We start from the raw sequence: 19,564 nt of genomic DNA, 5'->3' as shown, positions 1-19,564 counted from the left end.
ACCTCCGCCTCTGATCTAAGTTCTGCACCAGAGAGTGAACCGGAGGGTGAGGTGGTGAGACCCTCAGGAGTGGTGTTTACCAAACTATCCCTGGCACAGGAGGTCGACTGTCTGTGCCAGGACAGGAGTGATACACTACAACCTCCTGTGCACAAAGCTCAAAAAACAACAACAGGAGAGCAAACCAAAAGCGCAGCGAGAGAAGAATGCGGATTTGAACACTGTGTTAAATTTGACCGACATTACTTTGACCAAAGCGGAAATGCAAATACTGGCATTAGGATTCTCCTATAGCCCTGAAAGCAGTTTTAATTACTCAGAAACTCGGATGGACGTTTTTGGTTCATTAGTAACTGAAATTGCAAAGTTTCATAAACTGCGGGCCAAAAAGCAACCGGATCTTAGGCAACAAACTGTGGGCAGTCCATCCCTTTTCACAGCGGGTGATGTCAACTTATTTCATGATCTGGTAATGCTACAAGATGAACAACCAGCTGCTACAACCAATTTAGGATTAGAAACGATGGAACTAAGTGGGGTTGTGAAAACACAGTTCAAACCCAAGTCCGTTTTTCAACCGGTAATGCTCCACGATAATTTAGACGTCTATCATGATCAGGTAGTATTGGAATTGAAATGACTCTATAAATCAACCAATTTCACAGAACAAACATACAGTCGTCAACACCAGGGCTATGTACAACTTATGAAGAAGTTGCAAGACAACAACAACCTCGGTGTGAGACAATCTGACAAGGGGGGAACATTGTCTTGTGGCCACGGACACTGTATATGGAGGAGGCTCACCTCCAATTGAGCGACAATGAATGTTATAAAAGGAGCGACATTATATTGTTAAAGATGCCTGGAATGATTATTATGGGAAATTATTAGCTTGGAAGAGTGGGGGTTTACTGTGTGAAGATGAATATCGTTTCTTGAAAAGGGAATATCCGGTAATCCCCTCTCTATATATCATCCCCAAAATACATAAAAATGAAGTTAAACCCCCTGGTAGGCCCATTATTTCGGCCATTGATAGTATTATGGAGAACACCTCTAAATACATTGATTATATTCTCCAGGAGTGGGTTAAAAGTTTACCGTCCTACCAACAAGATACTTCTGATTTCCTTAGGAAAATCAAGGGAATAGAATGGAGTGCAGATTTAATTCTAATAACTATGGATGTTACTGCGCTATACACATCCATCCGTCATCAGGACGGTATCAAGGCCGTAGAACACTATCTAAACCATAGACCGGCGTACCTTTACATGCATAATAAAAAGCTAGTCAATATGGTTACCACCTGTTTGGAGCAGTATTTCGTTTCCTTTGATAATCAACTTTACCAAAAAACCAGGAGAGTCGCGATGAAGGCCTGCTTCTCACCCAGCTACGCCTGTTTGCATATGGGGCTGTGGGAGGAGTAGGTCCTTATGAAGCACTTTAAACACATCATAGGCCAACATGTACCCCTTTGGTTGCGTTTCATAGACAACCTATTTTTAATCTGGAAGGATCCTGAAACACTTGCCCTACAGTTTATTGAGCAGATAAATAGGAACCAGTTAAATCTTCAGTTTATGGCAAACATCAGCAAATCCTCCGTGTATTTCCTTGATGTATAGGTATTCATAAAGGAAGAGACTATTGCCACTAGGATTTACCGTAAACCCACTGCGGGTAATTCACTGCTGCATGCTACGAGTCATCACCCGCAAAACCTAATTCAAAGCATCCCCTATGGGGAGATGCTTCGGGTGCGACACATTTGCAGCAGTGATGAAGATTGTCAAGTAGCGCAGGAAAATAGCAAACAAAGATTTTTATCAAGAGGATATGCTCCGATGGTTGTAGACAGAGCTATTAACAAAACAAGACTTCTCACTAGGGACCAGGCTCTTGTAAATGAAGAAGACAAGCAGAAAGGTTCAGACAAACTGGAACCGTCTTGCAGAGTCATACTAAAATATAACAAACAACATAGAGCCATCAGGAAGATACTTAATAAAAACTGGAACTTGGTATTGAATGATCCAGTCATAGGTGTAGGTCTGTCAAATAAACCACAATTGACATTCAGGAAAGCCAGGTCAATGGGTAATTTGCCTTGTTAAAAAATAGTCCAGAAACCAGAGCACCCACCAATTGGCTGACGGCACAAAAGGGCTTTACAAAGTGTGTGTCATGTAAGGCATGTAAATTTGCCAAAAAGAGGATAAATTACACATCACCTTTTAAGCCAGACCCAGTTTGTATCAGCAAAAGACTTAATTGTAAAACGGGTTGTTGGTGGTGGGGGGGGCTTTCCTCCTTTAAGAACACTGTACATTACAAACTCTATGGCCAGTTGAAGGCTCTGGCCGAAACGTGTTTCCACACTTGCACTGTTAGCACTGTGGAGGAGAAACTGCTTAATTAAAGTGGTTTACGGTACTTGACCTGTTTGTGCTGCCCGTTTCTTTGAACCACCCTCATGACTGGATACCGGTGTGTGAGAAAATGGTGTGGAGAAAGATTTGTTCTAAAAAATAAATCTGGGATTAACACCTTCCTGAGAGGAAATACCAGCCATGTTGTTTGATGTTCTGGAAAGGCCAAGGAATGATAGATACATAGATAATAGTTTCTGCAAAATCCTTAGTTTTATTTTTCAACATTGCAATTCAGCTACCCTTTACATCAGACAACAATTATTAGTAGTTTAGCTAGCTCTATAAAATAATTTTGAGGTGTTTTCAGATTCTATAAATTACTTTGAGGTGTTATTTCAAAGAGTAACAAATGCCGGATTTTGATGATTTTCTTTTTTTAGTTTTAATTTAAAACGGGCAAGTGGTAACATATGTTAGGTGTGCCAGTCCACAGAAAAATACTAAATGCACAAATAGACAGACACACTATGAAGAAATATGTTTGAACTCGAACCTCAACCACTGCATTCTCCAATCGTAACTGGATCGTGGAGGTTAGTGGGGCATATCTACTCAATTTGTACAGAGAACAATCTTAAAGTTAAGAACGAAAGCCACTGTAAATGTAGCTCTCCCGCCCTCTACTGGTTGCTGCCAGCAGTCACCTCTGCTCGCGGGGGAACTATACTGAAAGCAGTGCGGGACGGAGGGTTGCTTTCTAGAGCGCACAGGAAGCAGACAGCTTGGCCCGCCCTCTCCCGGAAAGATTACACTAGGAAGCTGTGTGCGTGATCACCCCTTGCCTCTGCGGTTGGTAGTAGACCATGCTGGGTCTGGGCCTGTGCAGGAGTGTGCTTGTCGCTGCTGTTCGGCACAGTAGCCTGCAAAGCGCCCCTCTTCTCTCTGTCTCCAGCCTGCACGCCGCAGCATCACGTAGAGCAGTATCCGGTCCCTCCAAGGACAACGGGGAGACTCAAAATAGGTTCGACCCCTCCTTGCTGGATTTCCTTGTCTGCCCTCTGTCAAGGAAGCCGCTAAGGTAAACCTAGCTTTTGCTCGTTTTAATGCATGCATGCATCTTCTCATACATATAACCATAAATAGTCTTGCCCTTTGTTGACTTTGAGCTACCGTTTTGTACCGTCTTCAGGGTTTAGGGAAGTTCCTACTTCTTTCGGAGGTTTGGTCCCGGGGAAATAGTTTTAATTTTTAACGAGATTATGGCTAATGCTTCAGTTAGTATTTTTACGATGCGGGTTACATTTTTTTTTGTGTGCAGATTTATATAGCGTGAACTCGACACGAAGGTATTGGAGCGCTTTACCTGAGCACCAGTTACGTTACAAAAGGACACATTCATATAATACATTAACTTGTTTGAATGCTGTTACTAAATTATATAGAAACTTTCAGTCTGTTGGGCACATTTGACCTGTCTGCAGTTATAGGTCGGGTGATCAGTGCCTAAATATAGCTGCCACGTTTTTCATTGATGTAAAAACTGAGCATTCGCGATGCTGTGCAGCATGGTTAGAGTAAAACAAGCATTTGCAATGCAATAGGTCTCGCATTTATGCGGGTTTGAGCAATTGACAGTGCAAATAACAACGCCTTTTGTTTTTGTTTTTAAAACATAAATAACAAGCATTTACAATGCAATGGTTTTGCCTTTGTTAAAGTTAGAGCTATTGGCATTGCTCTTGACATTATTTTTATTTATGGTTTTTTTAACATAAATAAATGGCATTGTCATTTACAATGCCACTAGCTTTATCTCTCGCAAATGACACACACAAACACCCACAGAGAGCCCCCCCAAACACACAGAGCCCCCCACACACACAGCCACACAGAGCCCCCCACACACACAGCCACACAAAGCCCCCCACACACAGCCACACAAAGCCCCCCACACACCCACACAAAGCCCCCCACACACACCCACACAGAGCCCTCCACACACCCACACAGAGCCCCCCACACAGAGCCCCCCACACACCCACACAGAGCCCCCCACACACCCACACAGAGCCCCCCACACACCCACACAGAGCCCTCCACACACCCACACAGAGCCCTCCACACAGAGCCCCTCACACAGCCCTCCACACACCCACACAGAGCCCCCCACACACCCACACAGAGCCCCCCACACACACTGCGAGCCCCCTCCAGGCAAAACCTAAAAAATGCAAGTCCCAAATATTCATGGATTTACCACAAACATAGCACCTTTACGCAGGACCACAAGCAATTACGCCATGAGGCATATAAAAGTTGGAGTACATTAGTTATTCAGTTGCCATGAAATAATGCTTTAGGCCCTGGAACACCAATGGTAAACACACGTAGCCGCCTGTCTCAGTCCCTGTGTTTTTATCTATTTATTTATGCAACTTTATATAGCGCGGACTTTACCCGAAGGTGTCAGAGCGCTTCACAGAAGTACCAATAATGAAATGAATGTGTGGTCACTTGTGGTGACATCGAGTTGCATCACTAGCCTGTGACATACGAGAAGGTCGTGTTTTTCAGCTGGCAAATGACGGAAGTAGAGTGCCCCATAGGGTCTGCTTCAGTGTTCATTGTTGGCTTTACCGGGGAATGCCCTGGCACTCTTCAAGCACTGCTCTTCATGCACACTCTCGTCCTTCAATTCCCTCCCCTAGTACTCTTCCCACACGGTCTCCTCCTCTTACACTACACTCTTCCCACCCGTCCCTCGCCCTTTGTCTGTTGTGAAGAAGATTGTCTATTGAGCAAGTGCTTGCTTGACTGTTTGTTTTTTTTTGCTTTTAATTCGAGTAGCCTTTTTTCGCATTCAGTTGGGCCAGACTGAAGCTCAAGCACAAACTGAAAAGATAGATAGATAGATTAGTGAAGCAGGTTGTCAGTAGTGTCGGGAAGCACTGGAAGAGTAGTAGGTGGTAGTGAGTGGGCATGTGGGGGGGAGAAAGTGATGCACTCGCATGAAGTGCTGAAACCCAACTAAAAATATTCGTCCCCTCACTTCAACAGTGGAAGGTTGCAAGTCCTCCATCTTAAAACACAGTGAAGCAGAATTGCTCCTGGGGCCGGACAGATATAAGAAAAGGGAAGAAAGGCGTAGAATATGGATCAGGGATTCGAGATAGACAAGAAAACCATGCAATCCTAACCAAGTGTCTGAACCGCAGCCCACTCTGTATTGCATTGTGGCTAGTAGGTACTAGAGTACTAACATGTAAAGATGTATGTAGGTGAGACCTGAAAAGGCAAAACCTTGCCGAGGTCCTTTAGGTATGAACTTCACATATTTAAAAATAATACTACAAAATAAAAACAGTTTGTGAGTGAAAATAGATGGTGTATTTGGAGCCTCTACCAGCACTTGGATGAAATGGAATACCTCTTTTTGCACCTACTTTGTTTTCATTATTCCCCCAAGATGGCCGACACTGACTGCTAAACCCTGATGTGCTCTTGAGATGCGTGATGACATGAACGGACACCACAAGCACCACACACGTATTCTGTCTATCCCTCACCAGATAGAACACCCAGGCACTCCACCGACACGTTCTCTCCTGATAGAACATGTATTCCATACCAATATTACACTCTTATCATTAAATGAGGTAACTGTAAAGGCTGTTATTGACATTTTAAACAAAGGCAAGGAGACCACGGTGAGTAAAACTAGTAGCACATAGGGCTCCTACAACCTCAAGCAGGAAGGCCCACTGGCTGGCCTATCTTTGACTGATTTCGGCCAGGGTGGAGATTTTCTTACAGAGGCCCTCTGCTTGAACCACCAGTGTGGTGAAGCGCCTAAACTTATCTCCTACCAGCATGGGCCACATTAAGATTTAGAACACCGGCAAAAACAAACGGGAACTGTTAAATGCAGCTTCAGTATGTAAATGAACAACCCACGCATGTTATTTATTCATTGAATTGTTGAGTTTGTAGTTTTTTTTTCCCGTGAAAAATGCTGTAGTGCAAATAACATCATTAGAAGGGCAGCTGTACTGGACACGCTATGGCTACGGACACTTAATTAATCCATCTCTGCCCATTGCAGATGTGTAGTGCTGGTGTTTAAGTAGTGCTGCACAAACCTGGTAGGGGGCTAATAAAGCACATTCTACAACAATAGAGCAGCGCGCTGGGCGCTGCCATCAGCCGGCCACGCCGGAGGGGGGTAGTCCTCTCACACAGGGACACTCTTCCACGCGACCTCCGTCTCGAATGCCTGTATTGAGAAGGCGCATGGCTGTGAGAAATGACGGATGAGGGGCGCTAGGCTCGCTCCCAAAACATGAATGGGAAACAAGTGTTTCTTTTTTTTTTTTTTTTAAATGTATCGCAGGGGGTGGGAGGGGGAATCAATACTTCCCCACTTCTGTGCTATAGTCATACGGCTGCCACAATAAGATGTAGCTATCACTGTCTGCGGCTCCCAAACCTTCTCAGCCGAAGATTTACCGGAGACAGCTCTCGTGACTCGCAATGTGTCATCCATGTTTAAACCTAATCTTTGAACTGCAGGAAACAAAATCCAGAAGAGTTCAACTCCCAGTCGGAGAGAAGCAGGGCCCAGAAGAGAAGTAGATCGGCAAGGAACACAACAACCTCGATGTAAGAAAGTACAGTTATGACTGAGGAAAAAGAAAACAGAAAGAAGAAGAAAAACACCTTCCTCAGGGCTCTGCTTCTCAGTCAATAGCCAGAAAAGTGTGAGTGAAAAGGATCGTTAATATGAGATTCCAAGACGTGAAGGAAGCGTACCACACAGACAGAACCAGGCACCGCAAAAGTGAAAAAGTCTTGAAACTCCAAGAACCCTGCAACAAAGAAATGAAAAAGGGCAGAAACTCAGAAAAGTATGAGAGTTACGAAGATCCAAACCCTCAAACACCAGCTAAGCGGAAGGGACGCAATCGTATGAGAACGTAGAGCGACCACCCGCTAAATGCCTCGCCTGGGGCAGGAAATGCAAATAAAAAGATCCACCATGAACTGGGAGAAATGAAGACCGCAGAAGAAGCGCTCATAGCTCGAGATGTAGAAACACATGTTGTACCTTGTCGGGCGTGAGCACATACCTAGACTATTTTCTTTGCATTCTTGAACGCGCAGCCTTGCATTTTAGGCAGAACAAAACAGAACAGTATTTAACCTACTGACACCAGGTAATGAAAGCCTTTAATAATCCACGTTTGTAAAGCGTCCACAATTTACCCATAAGGGTCCCTAGTCGCTGGGGGCCGTCGGGAAGATTAAGCAAGTGGGGTCGAGTCTCTTCCCCGCCTCCCTCCCGGGGTGCCGTTCTTACCTGCTGGACGGGGGTGTTGGGCCCCAGAAACCTGCTGGAACCGTTTCGGTAGGGTGAGGGGGCCAGGAGCCGGGTCCGGGTGGAGTGCAGCCGCCGCGCTGAGTCTGTGTCCGGGCTCCGGGGGCGGGGAAGGAGGAAGGCGGCCATGAGGAAACAAGCGGGAGGGGGCGGGAAAGGGGGAGGAGAGACGCTGACGACGGCCGACGACGGCCTTGGAGCAGGAAGGCGGCCATGAGGAAACAAGCGGGAGGGGGCGGGAAAGGAGAGGCCGGAGCAGGAAGGCGGGCATTAGAGAGAAGCGGGAGGGGGCGGGAAAGGGGGAGGAGAGAGCTGACGACGGCCGGCCGGAGCAGAAGACGGGCACCAAAACAAGCGGGAGGGGGAGCAAGGGAGGTGCCGGCAATGCCGGACCAGAATCGGGGGCGTTCCCGGCGTCGCGTGACGTCGGCAAAAGCCAAAGAATGTCGGGAACGCCCCCGTGTCTGGTCCGGCATTGACGGACAGGCCCCTCGTCCAATGGCTAGGCTCCATTTATGGAGCCAGCCAATGAATGACGAGGGCCGACCCAAACCCACACACACAACTCAAGAGGTTTTTTGGCACATGCGCAAAGCGCATGGCCAGTCAAAACCTAAAAAGCACTGGGCGTATGTTAGGGTTGGCCGGGTGATCACTCCGAACATGCCACATCCACGGGGGACTGAGGGGACGCCACTGCTTTAGCGTGTTGCTCGTGCACCATGTGGTTAGTTTCCTGGCTCCGCCTCAGCAAGCCGCCATATAATATCAGCCAAAGTGTGTTAAGCTGAGCACAGAGAATTACTATGAACATTGCGTGTGATGGCATTGTAACCTTGTACTCTGCTTTTGTAGTCCGGTAGTAAGCTGTGTACGGAGTGAAGCGATTGCGTGTGGCTATCCAGCGTTTTAGCGTGCCGCCTTGAGTTCGCTATGCCTTCGCGGCTGGCGATCTAAACCCCCAGCCACGCAAATCCCCACAACGCATTATGGGACACTGAGAGCATGTCCTGCTATGAAAACCGTCAGCTGGCGCGGAGTCAGAGCCACTGCTGAAACAACTGTTGCATACATGCTCTGCCTCGTCTTCACATTTCATTTGTTTTCCTGCTAAAGCGTGTAACCCAACATAATCAATACTCCTGTGATTCAGCTGGGCAGGCGGCATATAAGAATAATGCAGCCCTGGGGTGCGGCAGTACCGACACTCTTTAAATAACCTGTTTCCCAAGTGCTTTGGAAAGGCTGTGAGGGACCGTCGCCCCCCAGCTGGCAGCACAGTCTGAGCCGATATGAGACTCTTGCGGTGTTTGTTGGTTCGAAGACGCTTCGCTGCATCCACGCGGACATTTTTTGCCACTCTATCTAGAGAGAATGCACTGCCCCTCAGTATGCTTTCGCGCCGCACAGTGTACGCCATCAAAACTTGAATTTAATCGCCTGCGCCACGCTGATTCTGTGCGCGGCTGCAGCGCCTGCCTCCGTCGCCGCCCCCACGCCTTGTGGGCAACTACCTAGTTAGCAAGGGCATTTCTCTGCTATTTTGGGAGGGAGGGTGTCGCCACGGGAGCCCCAATGGTCCTTGCGCTAACCGTAGACAAGTCCACTAAACAGGCCATACTTCACGGTGCGCGAAAAACAACCTAAAAACGCTGTTTGGCTCCATTCCTTATCTAGACAAGGAAACACCCTCAGTTCGTCTCTGTGGTAGACGATCTCCCGCATTAAACTGCTTTGAGGTTCTGATTGTTCTGATTCATTCGTTGAACATAACCAAACATATGTACTTTTAACAACGCACGTTCACCTTGGTGCTGAACAACACCTCTTTCTTGTTACCCAACTCGTACTCGTTTATCGACCCCAGATGAATGATAGGCTGGGTGGACCCGCCGGGACTTAAACCTGTGACCATGATGTCGGACACAGGCCCCGGCAATGGAAGCAGTAGTCCACTGAGCCACCAGGCGCTGCCTCACAATGGGACGCCTGGAAACAGGTGGCAAGGAACGTATTCCGGTAATGCACCCACTGCGTAGTCTCCAGCTGTTTTCACACCCGCTGGACTCAAAGGCTCTTTGAAATGCTATAAATACGAGTTTTAAAACATCTTAACAGTGAAAACCATTTTTTAACCTAGTGACTAAAAATCCCACGCTATTTCGAGCAATCAGAATCGTTCAAGAGAGTACTTCAACTGCTTATGTTCATTCGTTCAGTAGCACAATAAAACACTTCTCTAGCTTTGATAATTCCGCAGTAAGGCATTCAAATGACCCAACTAACTACATAGGTGTGATAACCCCTTGCTCCACCTTGAACCTGCGGTGCCGTGACTAAGCCTATTTGCGTGGCCTGTGGAAGTGGTCCTCTATGCCGGGACTTTTAATTTCGGATGATTCCTGACCTTTCATCACACCATGACCAAGGGACATTTTCGAACTCTATATTCTTGAGTTAGAGCACCATTGCTACTAAGGTAGCCCGAGGGGCGGGATAGCCTCTCTGCTCGCTTTAGAAAGAATCTTAACATACATTTTGTACTCTCTTACCGGACCTTGCTCGGTACGCCATGTTCCTTTTGTGCCCTTTCCTTAGGATGCGTTGAGCTGGGTTTCTGTAAACACTACCTCGAAATGTGCTTGCAGGTTCCATTCCCCTATATATGCCGCCACCTCGGTATCTCGGTCCCATCTGTGGGTGCCGGGGATAAGAATGCGGTCCGCGGTATCCGCAGAAAAAACTTGTGGGCAGAGGGGAAGGCCCGTCTAGAGCCCTCCTGCGCCTGCTAGCTGCTCCTGTTCCTCCTATGTAATTTGATTTCTTATTCTTTATTTATACCAATAAGCTCCGCACGCGCTGCATGCAACACTAAGTTATTTATTATGCATGCGCAAGTGGCCAGGTCCACGGGTGCAGTTGGTAATAAAAAGGGGGAAGACCCGGTGTGGATCTCGGGTGCTTGAAGCCACTCGGCAACACTACTAGCTACGCTCCCTTCCTGCCAAACCGAAATGCAGGCATCTGCTACTTTTTAAAAAAAAATTTTTTTATATAACTTGAGCGCTCTTACGCACAAAAAAAGGTTTGCTAGCACACGTACCTTAAACTTTTTTGGGAGACGCTGACGACGGCCGACGACGGCCTTGGAGCAGGAAGGCGGCCATGAGGAAACAAGCGGGAGGGGGCGGGAAAGGAGAGGCCGGAGCAGGAAGGCGGGCATTAGAGAGAAGCGGGAGGGGGCGGGAAAGGGGGAGGAGAGAGCTGACGACGGCCGGCCGGAGCAGAAGACTGGCACCAAAACAAGCGGGAGGGGGAGCAAGGGAGGTGCCGGCAATGCCTGACCAGAATCGGGGGCGTTCCCGGCGTCGCGTGACGTCGGCAAAAGCCAAAGAATGTCGGGAACGCCCCCGTGTCTGGTCCGGCATTGACGGACAGGCCCCTCGTCCAATGGCTAGGCTCCATTTATGGAGCCAGCCAATGAATGACGAGGGCCGACCCAAACCCACACACACAACTCAAGAGGTTTTTTGGCACATGCGCAAAGCGCATGGCCAGTCAAAACCTAAAAAGCATTGTTATTTACAGTGTCAATAGCTTAAACTCGTGTAAATGCGAGACCTATTGCATTGCATAAGCTTGTTTTTTAATGCACTTCGACCACTAGATTACACACTTTAAGTGAGGATTTTCAAGGAGCCGGTCGAGTAAACATTTTTGTGCTTTAATCCCAGACCTACATGAAGAGCCAAACTGCCCTTGAAGATCAAGTGAGAACTGTATTAGGGTTCGGGCTTATAGATTAACACGCATAATGCAAGTCCGACACCCTGGGACATGCAGTTTTGGAAAGCCCAGCTACAGTAATAGACCAACAAGAAAAGCATGCAGCGAAATTGTAAATGAAGATGAACTGCAGTTTCAGAAAGAGACACGTTGGAAGAGTGTGGAACCGGGGGGGTGTTTAAAATCCAGCTCGAGCCAGAAACAGCACGTAGCTAAAACCTGCCACAGGGGAGCGCCATCCTCCTACTGAGGAAACGAAAGCGCTCATTCACTTTTAAGCAATTCTTTCCTTCAGGGAGTAAATATTAAGAACTGTTCAGACCCACCGACTCAATACAGCAGCAGAATTAGTAACGAGATGTGTCGAGAAAATGCAGAATTAGTTAATCGGTGCATACGCGCCGCACAGCAGTCCTGTGCCCATGAGCTGGGGATACCACTGCTGTAGCTCATAGAGTCCTGGTCAGTTGTGAGTACTGGCTCAAGGAATGCTTCACTTGTCAGGGAGGCTGCGCCCTGTGCAGATATTTAATGAGGTAATATGTCCACTTGATCTAATGGTGTGCTTGCTAGCGTGCATGCAGGCAGCAGAGCCGCGAGCCATGTCTATTAAACGTAAAAGGCTCCAGCAGAACAAATACTTCAGGTTATATACAAACCAAGGGCAAGGCGCGCGCACACACCGTACGTGGCATACATGAGGATGATTTAAGTGCAGGTTTCAAGCACGAAGCACAGTGGGGTAACCAGCCCACATTCTTCTTTTAAGCAATAGAAACCAGCATTGGCCCCGTGGCCGTGAAAGTGACGCAGCCGTAAAAGTGAAAGTGATCGCGGGCTGTAAGGACGCCCGCGAACGATGCACTTAATGAGCCGTGACGAGACAGGAAAGCTAGATGGCGCCTGTGCTCGTAACAGTGCGCGTACCGCACGCTCAAGGCCACACAAAAAGCTGTGGTTGGCTTTTTGAAGCCCACTTACTAAAAGTCTCGCCTGCGAATGCGCTGGCTCAGGCAAGACCTAAAAAAGAAACTGAATTCACTCAGCTGCCCGCCTCATTTGGTAAGTGTCCACACCACACATACCCACAAAATTTACCTGAATGTTTTTTTTTCTTTGTTAGTTATTGATCAAGTTGAATCTATAAGTTGAAAAAATAGAATGTGTGTGGCATAGAAGCAGAAGCAACATTGGGGAGGGTGGGACAAATGCTAAAGCAACATGGGGAATTATGGGGAGGGTGGGGTGAATGCTAAAGTAACATGGGGAATTATGGGGGTGAACGGCAAAGCAACACAAGGGAAGGTGGCAGAGAACATGAAGTGGCCCGAGGCGGGATGCAAAAGCAACAGGAAGGAGGGCTGGCGGGGACACAAAGGCAACAGGGGAGGGCGGGAAAAAGCAACACTGGGGTTGAGGTTAAGTAACAAGGACACGGTTGGGGGTAGCAATAGGGTGACACACAAGAAAGTGCATGTGGTTGGAGGGCAGGGAGAAGCAGTCAGGCAACAGAGGGCAACATGCAGTGCCGGGGGAGAGACTTACATGAGGTAGGCGGCTTGAAAATACAGATTTTTATGAGTACTTCTCAAAAAAGAAAAAAGTAGTGTTTGAAAAGCAAGCAGTGATGACAGCTATTCAAAAAGGCTGTAAAGAGGAACTACGCCATGGGAGGGCAAGCACAAGATTGACCAGCTGGGACACGAATAAGAAGTAGGCAAATGAGAGTGCCTGGAAAAGCCAGCCAGTGGTTATCAATCGGAGGACTCCAAGCCCCTTTATTTTCTTGGTAAGTCCTAATATACCTCGCAACAAACCAAGCATACCCTGCCAACTTAGGGCGAACAAAGCGATACAAAAGGGGATGATTGACGGAGTATTTGAGCAAATCAAACACTCACCCCCAGTCAACTGATCTGGGTTTAATCCATCACCATCCTTTAGCTCACTCCGCCACCCCAGTTCAGACATGGCCATATGCAAATCAGTCTGACCCTGTGCCTCATGGCACAGGGTCAGACGTATGCTCAGACGTGAGTCCCTTGCTCACTTTGCCACTGGATTCAAGCTAGCCTGGCTGATGACGGCTGAAATGCCAGAAACCGGTCCCAGGATGCTTGTTTCTGGTCCAGGGAAGACATGGCTTTGGCAGTTCGGGCTGGACTGTTCCCATGAGGCACAGGGTCAGACTGATTTGCATATGGCAATGTCTGAACTGGGGTGGCGGAGTGAGCTAAAGAATGGTGATGGATTAAACCCAGATCAGTTGAATGGGGGTGAGTATTTGATTTGCTAAAACGCTCCGTCCATCATCCCCTTTTGTGTCGCTTTGTTCGCCCTAAGTTGGCAAGGTATGCTCAGACGTGAGTCCCTTGCTCACTTTGCCACTGGATTCAAGCTAGCCTGGCTGATGACGGCTGAAATACCAGAAACCGGTCCCAGGATGCTTGTTTCCGGTCCAGGGAAGGCATGGCATTGGCAGTTCGGGCTGGACTGTTCCCATGAGGCACAGGGTCAGACTGATTTTCATATGGCCATGTCTTAACTGGGGTGGCGGAGTGAGCTAAAGAATGGTGATGGATTAAACCCAGATCAGTTGACTGGGGGTGAGTGTTTGATTTGCTCAAAAGCTCTGTCCATCATCCCCTTTTGTATCACTTTTAGAAAATGACAGTTCTTTATCAATAAACACTCTGTGAGAGTGCATCTGTTTTCTAGCTCTCGCCATCATGATTCTCTCCACCCTGACAAATACATGCCCATATTTGGTTCTCTATCCCTCGTACACTGCCCTCTCTCGTGTGCTTCTGCCCCCTACACTGTGTTGCACTTTCGTTGTGTGCTGCTTTTCTTTCCATTGTCTCTTTTCCCTCCTCCCACCAATATTTTTATTTGATCATCCCGCCCACTCTGTTACTTTTCTCGCAAGCTCTTGCAGTCCTTTTCACTTTTTTGTTTGTTTTACATTTCGTGGAGGGCCTTGCAGCTCCCAGTTGCTACTGGCCACTCCACTCTCTAGAATCCTGTACAGCATTGGCAAAGCCAATGGGTCTCAAAGGCGAGCCGTCAGCTTTTCCAATGTGTGCTGAGACATGACAGGTGTGAAAGATAAGGAAGGTTAAAACATCACTCCCAGTTTGAGTAATAGTGGTGTAAGTTCTGTGTTTTTTAAAAAAAATTACCAAGTTCAACAGCACTTTAGAACAGTGGTACCTGGATTTCAAATATCTAAGTTACTTTAGGAAGAGCCAAAGGATACCCATTAAGGAATTTGTCTACATAAAGCCGTCTCGCATGACACTTTGGATTTTACAATCATTTCTGACCTAAAATTGAATTTGGGTCTATCAGCATACAGTTAGAATGGTGGGCTGTATTTTGACGAGGCTTGCTGAAAGAAATTGATGAGTGAGGCAAAGATCCATGTAGGACAAAGTAAGGTAACCTAGTTGTGTCAAAGATATGATCCTTTAAATTTAGGGCCTCATTTTTTTCACTTTGCACTATCCGATAGGCAAGGTTTAGCTGGGTAAAAGGGTTATGTCTTGCTTTTTCTCTTTTTTAAAATCTAGGCAGCTGAGAAATATGGTTTATTGGGCCAAAATGCTGTAAAAAGGTCCAGGCGTGTTTCTGAGTCTGAAGCATGACTTTAAGGATGTTTTGCTTGTAGGTGACTTTGAAGTCCATGATTGTGGCAGATTGACCATGGGTGAGATGGTAGAGAGTACTTTTGGATCAGTGCCACTCCCCCCCCCCCCCCCCCCCCCCCCTCGTTTTGAAGGTTGACAGTTCCGATGTTATTCCCATTATTAACATTTCTGCTATTTTGTGTAAGATTGGGTGTTGACGTTGCTATTGGCTTGATGTCTTTAACAGTTGTGGCTGAAGGTAGATGTACAGGATTGACCATAGTCGTGCGTCCAGCCATGTGTTTGACCACAAGTTGAAAAAGAAAAGTAACTTTAATTGAGAGTACGGGAGCGATATTTGGGAAATGTTTGTGGACATTTCTTGTGTGCTCATTTGTTTTCTGTAGAGGTTATTTTAAAAATAACTACAGTTTGCTTCTAAGTCATGTAACAGCAGATAGCATTTTGTTTCATTTTATAGATTTTTTTTTTGTCATCCGAAAAATTTCAGTGGGGTTTATTGTTTACCTAGCCCATCTTTCTCCAAATAGTTTCCATATCCTTGCTTCTCTTTTAATTGTGTGAACATTTAAGTTAAACAGTTTTTTGCTTGTAGGATTTTGTTTGCTAGCTGTTTTCTTTTTGAAGTCCTAAAGGTATTTGAGGTTGTGTATAGTATCTTGTCTTATAATTGAGTGTTTGCTTGCAGGTTGGATCTAATTAAATAAGTGGTTAGTTCAGAGCTGGGGTTAGTGTGATGCTCGCTTTTTGAAAGCTGTGTGTTAAGAGAAGTCTACGGACTTCCATGTTGGTGAAACCTGAGATGCCACTGTAGTCCAACTACACTCCTCAATACGTTGGCATTAAGTCCAAGGCTAAAAAAAAATGGAATGTTTGAGCTCTTTAAAACTACTTTTGTACACTCCCAGTTCTTCAAAGCAAGGCATCTTTTGCGAGATCATAGAACTGAGTGATCTTTAGCGTTTTGGTCTCACACACACTCTTGTGGTTATTGTGCGCTAGAACTCATTGCGAAAGGCCTTGTGAATAGCCTTAGGAGGGAAGCCAAAGCCTTCCTTTTCCATGCATTTCTCTCTCATGCCTAGTGTTCTTACCTTGTTCTGTGTTCCATAACCACAGCATAGAGGCGGTGAGGTTTAAAGCTCAGGATCCTTACTTTTAAATATTTATGCACAATTTTGTTTCAGGGCAAATGGCTTTTGTTGATTAGCTTGATTGCTTTCACCGTGCCCTTCTGCAGTGTTTCATATTGGCAGATGTGTCTACTCTTATGCACGTAACCATTCCGTCCTACTTGTAGGTGACACAGATCCTGTTCTAATTAGATATGTCTCTCACCGTCTCAGAATAGGCTGCTATAGAAAAGCATATGTTGTGATAAACTTGAAATCATATTTGTGTTTTTCACTTATTGAAAATGAATTGCCTTGTATATTATTTTATATTGGTAAGATTTATATGCGCTACCAAAGTCAATATTACATTCGCCATTCTCTACTTCCCCTGATGAAATTCTTTAAAACATTTGTAATTGTTTTGTGTCTCATCAGATATGAAGAGTCCACCAACGAACTAATCAACGAAGAGCTGGGCATTGCATATCCAATAATAGATGGCATTCCCAACATGATGCCGCAGGATGCAAGGATGATCCAGAGGGAGACGACCGACCCGGAAATCAAGCAAACATAGGGTTACTTCTCTTGAATACGCAGATCACCAAGACCCCACAACAAATATAGGAGTCGCTGCCCAGAAAGAAGATCACCATGTTTCTGTCTTTACCGACCTTAACAGTACTTGTCCCGCTACTGTCCTTAGCTGGTCTGTTTTATTCTGCCTCTGTGGACGAAGACTTTCCCCGTGGCTGCACAAGCGCATCAAGCCTGTGTTTCTACAGCCTGCTTCTTCCCCTTACCATCCCTATTTATGTATTCTTCCATCTCTGGACTTGGATGGGTATTAAACTCTTTAGGCACAATTAGATGCCTCACTCTTAACCCATTGGATAGATGGAAACTAAGTAATGGACATACTACCTTTGAGTTTCGATAAACGTTTGCCTCCTACTATAAAATTGTTCTAGGTATGTAATGAATTTAGTCTGTGACTGCAGTAAATGCGGTTATCTGGTTACCCTGCAGTTTAAGCTTAACTTACTTTACTATGTTTAAGTGCAAATAAAGATGGACTGTTTTGATACATCTCGGTGTGAGATGTTGAAAGATGCTGTTTTGCCATGAACACTTACAATTCTGTAGCTTTGTCGTAGACTAAATAGTCATGTTGCTTTTCACCCAGGTGGCGTAATCCATATTTAATGAACTACTGTTTCGTTTATATTTTTTGGCCATTGCCGTGCTATCTGCATATACATAGTGAACATTTTAATGTTATTTGTCAGGCATCGGCTTATTACCATCTATAGCAGATAGATAATAAACAATCAACTAATACAAAGCTCAGAGCGATTTTAAAGTAGAGGGGCTTGCCAGATGTGTGCCTTTCTTCCTCCATAAAATGTTTGAAAGAAACGTATTCACAGATCCCTGTGTTTCAGGAGAAATCAAAGTGTGTTATGCAGATTTGTAATAAATTATCAAATATTTAAACACGCTCAAGGTTCTTAAAAATTACACAGTAGTTGAAGATTTTATAGCCTCGCAATAACTTTTGTTACAAATGTGTTTAGATTTTTACCTCTCCTTGTTAATGTGGCATTGGCAGACAAGAAAAGTGAAACAGAAAAGATGAGCTACCGATCCATGTAGAGTGCCATAAATGCAATATTATGAGGAACAGAAGCCATTTTGTTGGTGAGATCTTAAATAAATATAGTGCCCCTCAAACGTGTCAAGCTGTTGGATGAAAGTGTGGGTAGCTGGAAAAATTAAGACAACCTTTCCTTCATTTTACAACTTCTAGTTTGAAAAATGCTTCTTCTCTGGAGTACTGTGATTAAGTAAAATTCTCACGTCGTTGCCTACATTGTCATGAGTGCTGTTCTCCCAGGTAACGTTTTTTTCTGAAACTGACGAGGGATTGGAGGAAAAATAATGATGTGAAGTTACCACATTACTGTATAAGACATGTTATGTCTCAAAGTATATAAAGAATTTGAAATGGTTGCAAATCATTGATGCTTTACTCAGCAGGTGTTGAGGGGTAAACACCCGATTGTTGTCCCCCTATCCCTTGTTTCTCACAAGGATGTTGTAAGGCTATTTACTAATTACATTGCATCTGAAGATTGAGACTATGCCAAGAAAAAAATCCTTAATAGTAAAATTTTCAAATTGTGTTACAACAGGTCGTCCACCAAAGACTTTTACACAGCACTGGTTAAAAAAAAAAAAAAAACACCAACAACAAAATATCACTATATCTGTAGATCACTGTGAGTATTGGGTGTTATCAGTCAATTTTTCAGAAGGAACTGGAACCAGTTTTAGAAGTAAGCTGCACACTTAACCTTTTAAAATATCACGCAGCTCTCTAGCTGACGCTTTGCTGTCATAAGGGAAGATGTGGCACTGAACCGCAGGATTTCTGTGATGGACGGTCTTTCTTGATCCTCTCTCTTACAAGGCAAGGGTAATATGAGAAATCTTTACTTTACTTTTACTTTATGTAGTCTTTATTTCGATTAGTCAAATCATTAAAGACCGCAATACATCAATAAACTCATGTTATAGACAATTCAATCACAGACTAAAAAATATTACAACCCAGTCATACAAATATTTGAGATTAATATAACCAGTATAAAAAATTGACATAAAACCATAAATTAATCTATCCTGCTATACATTAGTATTTCCAAATAGGAAAGCAGGGAAATATAAAATCACTTGCATAAGAACATAATTAAAATCGTCCTACAGACTGACATATGTTTAAAAAGAAAATAACTCCAGTGGCTTAATTATAATGTAAATAGCCCTTTACATATTAGCTCAATTCCGAGCCTTGACAATTTTACTGCAAATAGCCCACATCCAGCCTATAGATTTTGCTAGGGCAATTATTATGGGCTCGCTTGTATCTGTTTTTAAAATCCTTAATGCCTCTGTACCTTCCCTGGTCCTAAGGTTTAAACAGACTGGTTTGAGCCATCTGTGCCGAGGGGCTTTATAGGCTGGGCAGACAAAGAGAACGTGGGCTATGATTTCCCGCTGCAACAGACATGTTACATTTATCATCATTCAGGGGGTGCTATTTAAAGGTAAAAGACTTTATTGGGAGTGAGCCTCTCTGTATTGGTGATACAATTTCCTGTCTAGTGGTACCGTGATATAATCCCAATAGGGTTCGTAGTGGTACTCGTATTTCCTCTCCAGGAAATCCCTTGTCAGAGTTGGACTCGTAATGGA

At 45.2% G+C, this 19,564-nt stretch overlaps 1 protein-coding gene across 1 annotated transcript; it reads left to right on the top strand.

Annotated features, from left to right (window-relative positions):
* The first annotated feature begins 16,815 nt into the window (after positions 1-16,815).
* Positions 16,816-17,321, top strand: PIGY (phosphatidylinositol glycan anchor biosynthesis class Y). Its single transcript, XM_086961613.1, has one exon. The coding sequence runs from the start codon at positions 16,961-16,963 to the stop codon at positions 17,174-17,176; it is 216 nt and encodes a 71-aa protein (XP_086817739.1). The 5' UTR covers positions 16,816-16,960; the 3' UTR covers positions 17,177-17,321.
* Positions 17,322-19,564: the final 2,243 nt, after the last annotated feature.

Source organism: Lissotriton vulgaris, chromosome 3_1 (assembly GCF_964263255.1).
Source record: "Lissotriton vulgaris chromosome 3_1, aLisVul1.2, whole genome shotgun sequence".
Classification (NCBI taxonomy): domain Eukaryota; kingdom Metazoa; phylum Chordata; class Amphibia; order Caudata; family Salamandridae; genus Lissotriton; species Lissotriton vulgaris.
This window is presented reverse-complemented; position numbering and strand designations above follow the sequence as displayed.